The sequence below is a fragment of the Lycorma delicatula genome, chromosome 1, assembly GCF_047948215.1.
Source record: "Lycorma delicatula isolate Av1 chromosome 1, ASM4794821v1, whole genome shotgun sequence".
Lineage (NCBI taxonomy): Eukaryota > Metazoa > Arthropoda > Insecta > Hemiptera > Fulgoridae > Lycorma > Lycorma delicatula.
Genome location: NC_134455.1, coordinates 257,941,700 through 257,955,233, shown reverse-complemented (window position 1 = coordinate 257,955,233; position 13,534 = coordinate 257,941,700). Strand labels below are relative to the sequence as shown.

Sequence of the window (13,534 nt, the reverse complement as noted above, 5' to 3'; positions counted from 1 at the left end):
TTTTTTAAAATTGTATTTGTACATGATAGTTTTATAATTTACAGTAATTTAGCATTTTGATCATTATACTTTTTGGTTTTAGACTGTTGTAGATTTAAAGTTAAAACAAGCATTAGAACATTCAAAAGCTGGTGATCCTGAGCTTGTCAAATCAGCTGTAGATGCAGAAATTGAGAAAGAAAAAAGAAAAATTCAGGAAGATTTTCAGAAGCGGGTATGTATTTCTGTTTTGTTAAGGTGTAAAATTTTGATGTTAGAAATCTCTTTTATTACAGATTTTATTTCAGTTAGTTATTGTACGTTTATTGGCTTAAAGTATTTATTGTTTGCTCCATTCTATAATACCAGTTGATTCAAAAAGGACTTCACAAATTTTAAAGCATATAAAAATTTATTTAGAAAACGTAGAGATTCAATGAGGTCTTGTTTCATAGCAAAACAAAACACATCAAGTTTTGACTTATGTAGTTCATTAGGACCTAATTCGACAATCTGGACTGATACCAGTGTTGTTAAAAATGGATACATTTACTGATGCATAATGTGCTCAGTGTGTTTTGATTTCACAATTTACAGTAAGCAACTGCAGTTCAACATAATTTTTGTAGAGAGTATGGTAAGGAGCCTCCTAGTAGCCATACAATTTATGCTTAGCACAAACCTTCATTTAGACAGGTTGTTCTGTTAAACATATAAAATCACCAGGATGCCACTGTGTCTCTGAAGCTGCTGTGGAACAACTCTGAGAAAGATTTGCAAGTAGTCAGAAGAAATCAACTCTATGTGCGCACATGAGACTGGAATTCCACAAACTACTGTTAGGTGCATATTACGATTGCACTTGAAGCCACATAAACTAACCATGGTTCAACACATTGCAGATGATAGCAAAGGTGCTTGGCTGGAATTTTGTGTGGAAGTGATGGATAGAATTGCAATTGAACGGTACATTTTTAGACAGTGTAATTTTTAGTGAGATGCAAAATGAACTCTGAAAACTGCCACATATGGGAAATGGGATAGCGAAGACCCTCATGAAACATTGCACCTCATTCGTGATAGACCTAAGGTGAGTACTTTTTGTGCCGTAAGCAAACAAAGACTGTATGGCCTGATCTTCTTCCAGGAGGCAACCATAAATAGTATTGTTCATCTGACATGCTTCAAAATTTTCTAATACCTCAGTTAGACGATGATGACCAAGATGGGTGCCATTACTATCAGCAAGACATGGCACCACCATACTACCACGTAGAAGTTTGAGATTTTCTTGATACTTGATTCCCAGATTGATGGCTTGGTCATGAAGTTCCAATTACATGACCACCTTGCCCTCAGATTTGACCCTGCTAGATTTTTTTTTTTGTGGTTTCATTAAAGATCGGGTTTATGTTTCACATTTGTCTGCTGATCTTGTTGAACTAAGATGTTGAATTAACACCGCAGCTGTAGAAGTAATGCCCAATTTGCAGGCTACAATCTGGAATGAAATCTACTTTAGGTATGATGTATGTCACTTAACAAATGAAAGCCATGTTGAATCAAAGTTAGGGTGACAAACTTGATGTATTTTTCTATTAAATGAGACCTCAACCAAATCTGTAAGTTATCTCAATAAATTTTTAATTGGTTTAATTGGTTTTAACATTGTGAAGTACTTTTTGAATCACCAGGTAAAGTAAATTTAAGTTATGCTACCTTGAAAACAACTAACATTTTTCTAGCTAGAAAATCCTAGAATTCTTGGAAAATTATTATTAAATCTACCATTCAAAAGTTAAAGCCATTATATTATTCCCAAATAATAAGTTGTGTTGAACTATAGTAAGTAACACTAGTTTTCTGTAAGATATTTTTGATACTGAGATATGATAAAACAATGCAATAATTATTGTTAAATTAATCATTACTGAGTAAATGAGATAGTTCAGATAAAACTGGTAAAATGGTTGTACAAACTATGGAAACATTCTGAGATCTAATAGCATTAGTAAACATTACAGTATTACTTTTTTTAAGTCTCTGTTTCTCAGTTTGAGTTGTCACCTAGGTAAGAAATTTAGCGGAATTGTACTGAATTGCTTGGAAACAGTCCTCATAGACTTAATGCACTACCATTCACAGGAATGCGTGCTGTAAATAGATGATCATGTACCAGTACCCAAAGCTTTTTCATTTCTTAGAAACTCTGAATTTTTTACCCATTTTTGGCATATTGTGTACACCATAACATTGATAAAGTGATAACACTAACAGTACCTTCATCAGAAATGCTTATTATAATCAGGATGACGGTTGGCAATTGCTGTTAATGATCTTAGTAATATTTTAACACTTAACCAATTTTATCTTTAAGGACAAGTATTCTTTCCCAACTCTTCTTATAAATTTCATGATAATAAGCTCACTATGCCTTGGTGTACCAAATTATTCTTTATTTCACTTAAAAATATTGTAAAACAATTTTTACATAACATACACAATAATTATATTTAAAATATATTAAAAGTTTTTAATTTTTTTTAAAACAAATTCTATGATGAATTCCTAGTTTTCTATGATTACTATTTGAATCATTTAGTATTTTCTGCAGGTGCATAACCACTTTAAACTATAGTCTTTTCAGGTACAAAATTACTGATATTGTTTGGTATACACTAGCATTGGAAGCAACGCTTGATATGAAGTCATAACTAATTTATTACAAAAAGTATAAAAATTGATTTGGAATTTATTATTTTTCTTAGAATTTTTGTTTGAAGAATAAAGTGCATACAGAGAATTACTAATGTAAGACATGAATATGTTGTTAATAGATAAGACAATAAAAGCATTGTAATAAAATTACTTTGAACAATATTATTAAATATCAGTGTGGTCCCCTTCAAAGTAATCTCTTGAAAACTTATTAGTTTTCAAAATAAAGACATAATTTTTGTCTTCTTTAGTATAGCATGAGCTACCAGTGTACAGAAAAACGTATGTGAATTATGGAACAGTATTACCGTTGAGCTGGTTTTTGTTTATAATAAGTCTTATAAGTAAATGCCAATCAACACCATGTAATTAGCCAGATCAACATCAGCCCATTAAGATCACAACAGGAAGAAATTCACCATTTATAGTAATATAGTTAATTAAATTTTGGTTTTTTTTTTATATAATGAAACTTAGCATGTTTGTCTAATAAATCCTATTCCTTTAAGTATAAGTCTTAGAGTGTGACTTGTTTAAACAAATACAACTCATAAACTAAATTATTAAGTTCTGCTTATGTGATGAGATGTGGTTTGTTGAGTATTTGAATCTTACAAGTATGTTTTATTTCATGAAGTTATGCTCCTTATAACCATTTTTAGTTTAATATAACATCGAATGCGTGCTATCTGTGGAGCCTAGTTTTGATTTTTTTTTATTATCTATCCTCCATAAACATAAAAAAACTTTGAGAATTTTTCCTAGTGCAATTTCTGTTCATATTGTAAATTCACAAAAGAAAGTGATAACTAACTAAGAATGTATTAAGTTAACTCTAAATAGTTAAAAACATCTTTGACTTTGATATACAGTAAAACACTTTAAAAACATAGTAAAACAAATAAAAGGAATCACCAAAACCCTAAGGAAAATAAATAGACATTACTGTAAAGACACATTGAAATCGATAGAAGAAGAATTCAACAAAATGCAGTCGAGAATACTACAAAACCTTCAAAAAACAACTCCAAAAATGTGACCCAACCCTACAAATGAAAGATGAAAACCATAATCTGGCCCATAACAATAAAGACAGCTTGTCAACAACAGCTGTTGTTCACCAACAGCTCATCAACATCAGGATCAAAGAACTACCAGAACACTGGATAATAGCCCTCATACACCTGCTACACAAAAAAGCGGACTAAACTACAGGTGAATCTCATTCCTGGACACAGCATACAGAATTCTTTCAAGAATCATCAACAGTATCGGTTTACAACTCTAGAAAGAACTAGGAGAATACCAGGTAAGTTTCAGACCCTGGAGATTGGAGACCCTTTTGAGTAGACCATGAGCCACAAGCTAATAATGGATTACAACAGAAAAAGAAGCAGAAACATGATGGTAATATTGGAAGGAAGCAAATGATTGCATCCAGAGAAAATCCCTACTAAAAATGACTGGCTATAGCCCAAATTAATAAACATGATAAAACTTACCTTCACAAACACGAAGTCAAAAGTGAAATTCAAAGGCAAACTAGGAACCGTTTGAGATCAAACAGTACTGTGCTAAGGCAATGAACTCTCATCATCACTATTCAACTGAGCTCTGGAAATGGTAATGAAGGAATGGCTCAAATAAAAATAGGCCAAAATTCAAAACAAACTGCCTTGGTTTCGAAGACTTGGCGCTGTTTGCAAACTACATTAACAAAGCTAAAATGCAGATATTAGAACTTAAAAATATTGCAAATAAAATTGGCCTTAAAATATAAAAAAAAAGAAGAAATTATGCCTCAAAAACCAACACAATAAATATAAATAAAACATAAATATAAAATAGTAACCCAATTTAAATACCTTGGAGAAATAATAACAAACAACCTAAGCAGAAAAACCTCCAAACAAGAACTAACTACTGTAGCTAAAGCACAAAAATTAACCCAGTACACCTACAGTAAAACGTTTCTATCCATAAACGCAAAAATAAGACACTACAACACAATTATAAAACTGGAAGCTACATATGCAGCAGAAACACTTAGACCTAAATGAATGTTCAAAGACTGACATACTTCAGAAAATCGAAAGAAGAATTTGAAGTGAATCATGCCCAAAAAAGTTGTGCACAAAGAATTAGAATCCATCACTGATACTATGCATAAGAGGAAACTAGGATTCTTTAGACGCATCATGAGGATGCAAAATTTGAAACTTCTAAAACAGCTGGTACAGTAAAATCTTGACTTAAAAAACACCTAGATAGGATGCAGATTGAGAGAAATAAGAGAGCATCTGAAGGAAATTGGCCTTACACCAGAAGACACCACAGTCAAGATAAACGTAAACAAAGAAAGTAAAGGACAAAATACTCGCTTCACACTCACAAGAAAGAAACTCTCTATACAAACATCAGAATAGGGCATGGAAATGGGAAAGTATGAAAAAGTACTGAGACGACTGCAAGGCCTGAACGGATTGTTCAGGCCTTGCAGTCGTCTTCAAAGTGACTTGGATAATGGATTGACTAAAGTGATCCTATTTGGTCATAAAACAAGAAAAAATAATAAACACTTGTCATATAACTCGTGCATAAATTAAATCAAGGGTACAATTACCTAATTACTCAGTTCATCACGTTATTAAACAGTAGAAAGAGAAATAAAGATAATCTTCTTTTTTTTTCTGAATAATTTTCATCATGGTTTTAGACCAAACAGGTTTACAATAACTGCTGTTTTGCTTTTATTCAACATTTATAGAATGATTAGAAACAGAATTTTTTTTTAAAGTCAAATATGTTGTACTGTTATTGCCCAAAAGTCATGAACAACAAATTTCACACTATAAACTGTTTCAGGATACAAATCTATAAGGGTAATATTCCCAAAAATGTTTTCAGTATGAAAAAATTTCATCTTGTTCCCATTTCATAATGTCAGTTTTGTGCAGTTATAATTCTTTGACTAAAGTATGTGGTAGAAACCTTTCCACAAAAAAATATGTGCTATTTGCACCATTAAGAACTGAATCCCAGTGAAGGGAATTTGATCTAGTGGAATAACTCATTACTTGATTGATTGTTTTATCTGTGCAGATTAGTCAGTCATGAAGTAAATCAAACGTGAATAGACATATTTACAAGAACAATACAAATAGGTTTGTATGTCATATACTGAAATTATAATGATATATGTAACACTTAAGGCAATACAATACTAATTTGAAAATGTGACATGATAAATATTTTATGACATGAAATTTTGTTGTTCATGAATTTTGAGCAATGTAGCCAGTCAGGGGCTCTGCCCCCTGGACCCTAGACGTATTTGTATCCTCATGTCTGTGAGAATATAAAATATTTTACAGAAATATTTTAAGAAAAGAAATATATTAGTGTGTAGAGAACATTTTGGTGTTTTTATATTTAAAATAGGCTTAATCAGTGAGTAGTTATAGAATTTAATAGTTTTTAATGGAAATATAATGTTTAACACTAGCCATATTGAAAATAGGAAATTGGCTTGAGGACACCATACCATCTTCATTGTTTAGTCTTATGTGTGTTCATGGGAGGTTATGTTAGCTGCCAGTCGCCGAGCAGACCATGACTGCTCTGCACCAATAAACGGATGCGCAAAGGATGGTGCTCCATGCACATCCTTTTTTTATAGATTATAGAGTGTGACTGGTACAACATATTTACCTTTTAAAAAAAATTTGTTTCTATTCATTCTATAAATGTTGAATAAGAGCAAAAACAGCAGTTATTGTAGACTTATTAGATCTAAAACAATGTTCAGAATTATTCGACCAAAAAAATATCTTTCTATTTGAGAACAGTTTTTATTAACGTGAACAGAGTGTGTAATGGTCAGTAATTTTTGTAATGTTATAGTTTCTAACCTATGGTGTGCTTTACTATGTAACCTTTTTATTTATATATTGAGCAAGACAAGACTGATTTCACTGTGGAACAAAAAAGAATTTTTTTTTTCTCTGGAAGAAAAATATGTGATTCTGATAGTATTTTTTCTCCTGAATTCAATGACATCGGTTTTTCCCCATCACACAAGGTTTCCGAGAGACAGGCATTTATAATTTCAAACACTTTTAATACTTTCTGCATTTGACTCGCCTAGAAAGTAAGAAATGATGACTTTCTCCTATATTTTGGCTATGGAGCACCCCTCTTGATGGTCCAGCAATAATCGGCCAGCATATTAGAATACCATTTGCCTTAGTTATCTCTTTTCCATAGCTGAAATCTTGTGATGAAAGTTTTCCCTGTGCTCATTGCTCAGTGCACCAAGATTTTCTGGGAACAAATCTAAGTGCAAGAGGAGGAAGTGGTACTTTTAAGGACATTACATCCCAAATTTTTATTAGATGTTTTAAGATTGTTGACAATATCACGGTAATTTTCCACCTTTTGATTTCCCAAAAAATTCTTCAGTAACATAATTTATTTGAATGCTTGCCAAGCTGCTTTCTTCAGTGGATTCAGTAGTTCCTCAAACTTTTCATCATGCATTAGTAATTGTATTTATGGACTCAAAAATACCCCTTTAATTTTTCGTCACTAATTTCAGGAAACTTATGTTTTAAGTGCATAGAACCCTTCTTCATTAATCCTATTTTGATATGTTGTAACGGAGGTGGATACACATTTTTAGGATTACACAATGGGTCGTGTTTCACATTTTTCTTTTCAGGAATGAGTAGTTCACATTTAGACTATTGTTTTCTAATGAAATTGTTTTTTTGTCCCTACTATCCCATTCACCCCCAAAATGCAACACTTTGTTTAACCAAGCTTGGTTACTTTGTGTAACCAAGCCATAGACCAAGAATAAGTGCAATTACCTTCAAATCACCACAAGTATTCCATTCATACACCACATTTTGAAACTTTTCCAATGTAAATTTAAAGTTTTAATATGTTTCTTTCATGCTAGAAGAGTAAGCCACTGGTATTGATAGGAATTTGCCATAATGGGAAGCACAACTTTCAAACTAGCTTTAGAGGAATCGATGAACAAGCGCCATTCTGTTGGGTTATGTTCATTACAAAGTGTCTCCATGAAAGAAGAAATGTCACTACTAAACACTAAGCCATTTTCTTCAGAAAAATAGTCTTTTGAAGAAGATAACATTCTTTTAACCAGATGTTTTTTTGGATAACTTTAAATCTCATATGAGATTAAGATTTTTGGGTCAGTAAATGAGGCTCAGTTGAACTGCTTTGTTCAAAAGTCTTATCACCAGAATTTGTTTCTTTTTCTACTGAGTTCTCTTCATCTAATGTCGCATGTTCTGGAGGCTTTGGTATGGGTAATTCTTCGCAGTGTGGAACTGATCTCATTGCAGATTGCAAGTTACGGTACACCAATATATGTTTTAATTTTTATGTAATCCCTTTAATGTTTGTTAAGCAGAAATAACTGTGACCTTTCGGTTCCCTCCAAATCATAGGGATAACAAATGGCATATGGTCTGTGCCATGTTTCTATGCAGTGAGAAGCCTAGAACAAAATAAACAACAGATATGTGGGGCCCAGGCCCGTGTTTGGTCCCTGACTTTATACCCAAAATAAAGTTATAACACTTTTTTACTAATTGAGTAAGGTTTCACCTTTGGGACTTGAGCATCACTTCACCACATACATAACAAAAATTGTTGGGATGGTTTAAATAAAACAGGCATTTTGTAAATAACGACTAATTAAAAGAAATAAAGTTGTAAATATGTAATACACAATAATTCAGACACACAAAGCACTCACAATGGCTTGTTTACTAGTTCACTACTATCTCACAACTTTAATCATTTTGATGAATGTGTGTTAACACTAGATCACGTTTGTACATGTCTATACACATCTGAACCTGCACAACAGTAGCATCACTACCCTTTGAGTTAGCTCATTTGGTTCAATCATATTTACAATGCTCTAGGAGCTTTTACTTGACAATGGACAAGTGTACAAAAAAATGTTTTAAAATAAAAAAATTGTGGGTGATGCAGAAATTCCAAATCCATATTTGAAAAACAGGATAAAAAACTTCATCAAATACACCGAACAAAAATCATATTGACCAATGTTTTGGCAATCTTGAACATATCTTTTTTAATAATAAAAATAATTTTCATGTATTAAGGGGATTAATAAGCTCTTTGTGGTAGTGTAGTGTTGTCCAAGGTCTTGATGGAATAAATTCATCCCAGTCTGAGGAGACCTACTTTTTACATATCATTTATATAATTTACTTTCTTAATATATTCTACAGTTTTGAATGATTTGATTTTTGTTTTCTATTTTTCTTGTTGTTTTCATCATTAATCTTTGAAGCATTCTTAGTTATCAGGCTATTTATTACAGTCCTCACATTTTATTTTTAAGAACTAAAAGATTAGTAAATTTATGATGTAGTCAGTCCTATGACGTATATTTATTCTATTTTTCTTCAACCCTCCCCAAAAAAAAATTCAGTTCTGTTAACTACTCCAAAGTATCTAATCCAGTTCACAGTATCTAAACCGAAGGATCACAGAAGTTAAATCATGAAATTCTAGAGTTAATCTCAAAAAGTTATAAAAAAAATTAAATTGCTTAAAATAAATTACAGATGTATTGAGGAAACTGAGAATGATGAATAAAATTTTATTTACAATTTCCCTTTAGACCTTATATATATTTTTAACACATATTTCCTTCATAATGAACCAGATTCACCTTTCATAATCAGCATCATTTGTTTTCAAATTCTGTCAAATTTACTGGATGGTTAATCAATAATTTTGAGTTTTCAACACAATTAATAATATTAGTGCTTTATATTCATGGAATCATCAAAAATAAAACATACCTGAAATTGAAAAATTTCCTAAAGAATGAATAGTTTAAGATAATTCTCCGATGGGTTACAACCTCTGTTATGACTGTATCTATCAGCTTATAGCTTATATTTTTACCACATTTTTTTATAAGAATTTTTCATAACATTAAAATTCAGTCTCCCTTTAAACATGTATCTAAATTGTAGCCAATGAATATGTTACATCCTATAAACAGAAAGTTATTTTTTTTTATATTAATTTTTTTTGTACAGTAACATACATGTTGTTCTTTGCACACTTAAGCACATGTATATTTATATAGTGTAAAAATATACTTAACTACTTTATCTAAAAATGATCAGTATTTTAACTATTGTATTAATGAAAAAGTATTAATTAGCTAAAATGTACTAAAAGTATTAGTTAGCAGGAACAGAGGCTATTCCGTTGTATTAATTTTGTGAAAAATAATGTGAAATAGTAGTAGTGACAGGGAAATTTTTAATCATTTAGTTTTAAGCCTTATTATTAATATTATGATCTATTTCTAAATGTATCATCCCTTTTTCTTATTACCTAGACTTTGGAGTTGAAATCTGAGTGTGAAAAAGACATTAGAAATCAGTTAAGGCGGCAAGCAGAAGCACATAATGACCATTTAAATGAAGCAATTGCACTTAAAGAAAAAGAAGTAGAACGAAAACTTGCAAGAAAAGTGGAAGAAAAGATCATAGAAGAACGAACAAAATTTAAGGAAGAACTTGCTGGCATGGTAGCTCGTTTAAAAGGACTTGATGAGGCAATAAAAAGTAAGTTAGTTATTTCCTTTAATGTAATTTTTTTATATTTTAAAAAATGTTTAAGAAATGAGACATGTATATCTTATTATCCTTTTAGATTAACATAATCACTCTGATATATATTTATAGGTAATTGGATTGTCTTCAGTATTTTAAGTTTAACATTGTGAAATTTTAAGTTATATTTCTCACCGGCCAAGATAGAATTCATATGATCTGAGTAATTGACAATTGAAAAATAAATATCTTAATGACATACATACCCTTTTACACCTCTATCCAAGCATGTACCCATATATACACAGTAGGTCTGAAAAGTTCACAAACTAAATTTTTGTGGTCTATACAAGTAGCGCCATCTCTCGGACAACCAAGGAACTATGTAGTACCATGTCTGACGAGAGTGTGTACAAAGTTTTATCACATTTCATCATTCCAGTCTCAAGTTATATTCAGCTGCGTACATTGTGTTCATGTGACCTTGTGGGAGCTCGTGACAAGGAACAGAGAAGCACGATCAAATTTTGTGTTCAACTTCAAAAGTTTTTCGTTGAAACTTATTCTATGATACAGCAAACATTCAGTGATGAAGCCACATCTCTTACTACAACATGCACGTGGTGGAAGCGGGTTAAAGACTGTAGAGAGTCATTGGTTGATTGCCTCCCACTTGTGGGAGGCCGTCAACCGTTGTTCACAACGAAAACGTTGTGAAAGTGCACGCACTCCTGCTCAAACAACCTTATCTTACACTTGAGGCCATAGTAGAAGAGCTAAACATCGGTAAAGATACGGTATGTACAATTGTAACAGAAATAATGAACTGCCAAAAGGTGTGCTCTCGTTTCATTCCACACTTCTTGACCAAAGAACAAAAGTAGGTGTGTCTTTCTTGTACTCAAGACTTCATTGAAACTGCCATTAGCGACCTGAATTTTTTGCAAACAATTGTAACTGGGGATGAAAGTAGGTCATGTATGATCTGCAAATGAAGTGTCAATCCACTGCTTGGTTGAGTCATGGAGCACAAAGACCAGTGAAAGTCAGGTAGAAAAAATCAAGAGTGAAAACAATATTGATTGCATTCTTTGTCTCAAAGAGCCTTAATTCATCATGAATTTGTTCCAACTGGTCAAACTGTGAATTCTAAATACTATTTGGAAATAATGAAACACCTGATGTGTTGCATTTGTTGAATCCAACCCAAGTACCAGGATCTGGGCAGTAAACTCTCTTGCACGACAATACCCCAACACACATGGCAACAGTTTTAACATGTTATTACACCGCAAATCAGACCCACCCTATTCACCTGACTTTGCTCTAGCAGACTATTTTGTTCCCAAAACTCATGTTGAAGATGAAAGGCCGCTTTTTTGACAATAATCCGGTCACCCAAAGGGCTTGCACCAAGCAGTTGAAGGCGATCCCACAAAGTGATTTCTCCAGAGCTTTGATGAGCTCTCCTGGCACTGCAACAAGTGTAGAGAAAGATTCTATGTAGAGGACTGGTGCAAGTAAATTCTTTTATCTTTAAATATCTGTATTTTTATTTATTTTAGTCTGGGAACTTTTCAGACAGTACATTGCTTCTATCACTTTTCTGTTTGAGTGTTTTTATTCACTCAAACACACACAACCATATATGAACCCACACCAGCTTAATAGATGCAGTTCTCCTACTTTTTTTAAATATGTCTTCCAATTTTCCTGCAGCTCACATGTGCATACTCTCTTATCCATTTAATGTAGGTACTACAAACAACTACTTGCAGGAAACGAAGATTAGAAACATTCCTTAATAAAAGAAGGAATGCAGAGAAACAACCAAAATAAAGATCCTGGTAACTGAGCATGAGCTATAACAATTGAAATGTTACTCTACAACTGGAAAAATATTAATACATTTTTGATTTTATTATATGCCATTAATTTTCAAGACCTTTGCTATTTTGTTTATTTTGTCATTTCATATCGCTTGTAAATTTAATCTTTAGAAATCTTTTAACTTTTTTCTAGATTTTAACAAAATAAAGTTATTTTTTTGATGCAGTTGTATCACTTTATTAAAAGTAATTTTAAATTGAGCTATTTGTGTTTGCTATTTGAAAAATGTAGTAGAAGTATAGAACACATTGTTTTGATTAGTCCAAAATTTACTTGCCCATTACTTTTTTCTAATTCTTTCTGTAAAATTTGTCCCCTTTAGACACGAGTACTGATAAAAAAAAGGAACTTCAAAAAGATAGGCGTGGTTACTTTCAGATTACAAATAAATGAAAATTATGATTAATATTTATTTGTAGTCTATAGTCTGGTTTTCTTTCAATTGTAGACTGTGGATTGTCAGTGCTTAAAAAAATGTTGTGCTTTTAGTGAGGTAAAAAATATCTATATTTAGCAAATGAAAAAAAAAAAACTGCAAAAACTTACATCTGTATTTAAGTAATTAAAATATACTAGTTAAATTGATGTTTTTGCACAGTTTATCAAATTAACATACTAGTTATTGCATTATTCAAAATAACAAGTGAAAAACTGTTTATAAAGAATCCCTGAATTTGGAGGGAACAGTGGGAAAATTAGTTATGCATTTAGACATTTAGATTTCCTAATTTAACTTAGTTGTAAGGTCTAGTTAAGTTAGCCTTTTTAAGAAAAAAGTGATGAAATATGAATTGAAACTGTATTAATAATATTTGTTGGCTTGATATCATCGGGTTGGTGTTAGATCTAAGTGCTAATTGTAGGAACTGGGCCGAATGGGTGATTGTGGAAAATTTTATAACTTATCTTGCAAAGGAAAGGATTGCTGGGAAGGTTTTGCTTGGATTTTCTTGCTTTGTTATTGTTGTGTTGTTAAGTTTTGTTATTGTTGTGTTATATTATTTATGTTTTGCTGCTGTTTTTGTTTTGTGTTTAGTTTTGCTGTTATTTGTGTGTTCTTGTTTATGTTTTGTGTTGTGTGCTGAATTCACTTTGCCTATTTCGAGTAGGTAAGTTCAGTTCCTTTGTTATACTGTGTAGTCCATTCAGTCTTATTTAAGACTTGACATGATGTGTTTTGTTTATGAGTTCATGATAGTAGTTCACCAAAGGGAATGTCACTTGTGGCATTCGCATCAGTGGCATCCTGGCTGTGGCTAGACTGAAAGATATCAATGCTGAGGTATTGAAAATGACCTTCAGTT

The 13,534-nt window shown here is 31.9% G+C and overlaps 1 protein-coding gene across 3 annotated transcripts in view; it reads left to right on the top strand.

The window, feature by feature from the left end:
* The window catches only part of Mitofilin (inner membrane mitochondrial protein mitofilin), a 104,488-nt gene that overhangs the window by 72,131 nt on the left and 18,823 nt on the right, over window positions 1-13,534 (top strand). For all 3 annotated transcript variants that reach the window (XM_075376169.1, XM_075376162.1, XM_075376155.1), the window contains 2 exons: window positions 83-214; window positions 10,124-10,352. In XM_075376169.1, the coding sequence (XP_075232284.1) occupies window positions 83-214; window positions 10,124-10,352 (361 nt within the window). The remainder of the gene's footprint in view (window positions 1-82; window positions 215-10,123; window positions 10,353-13,534) is intronic.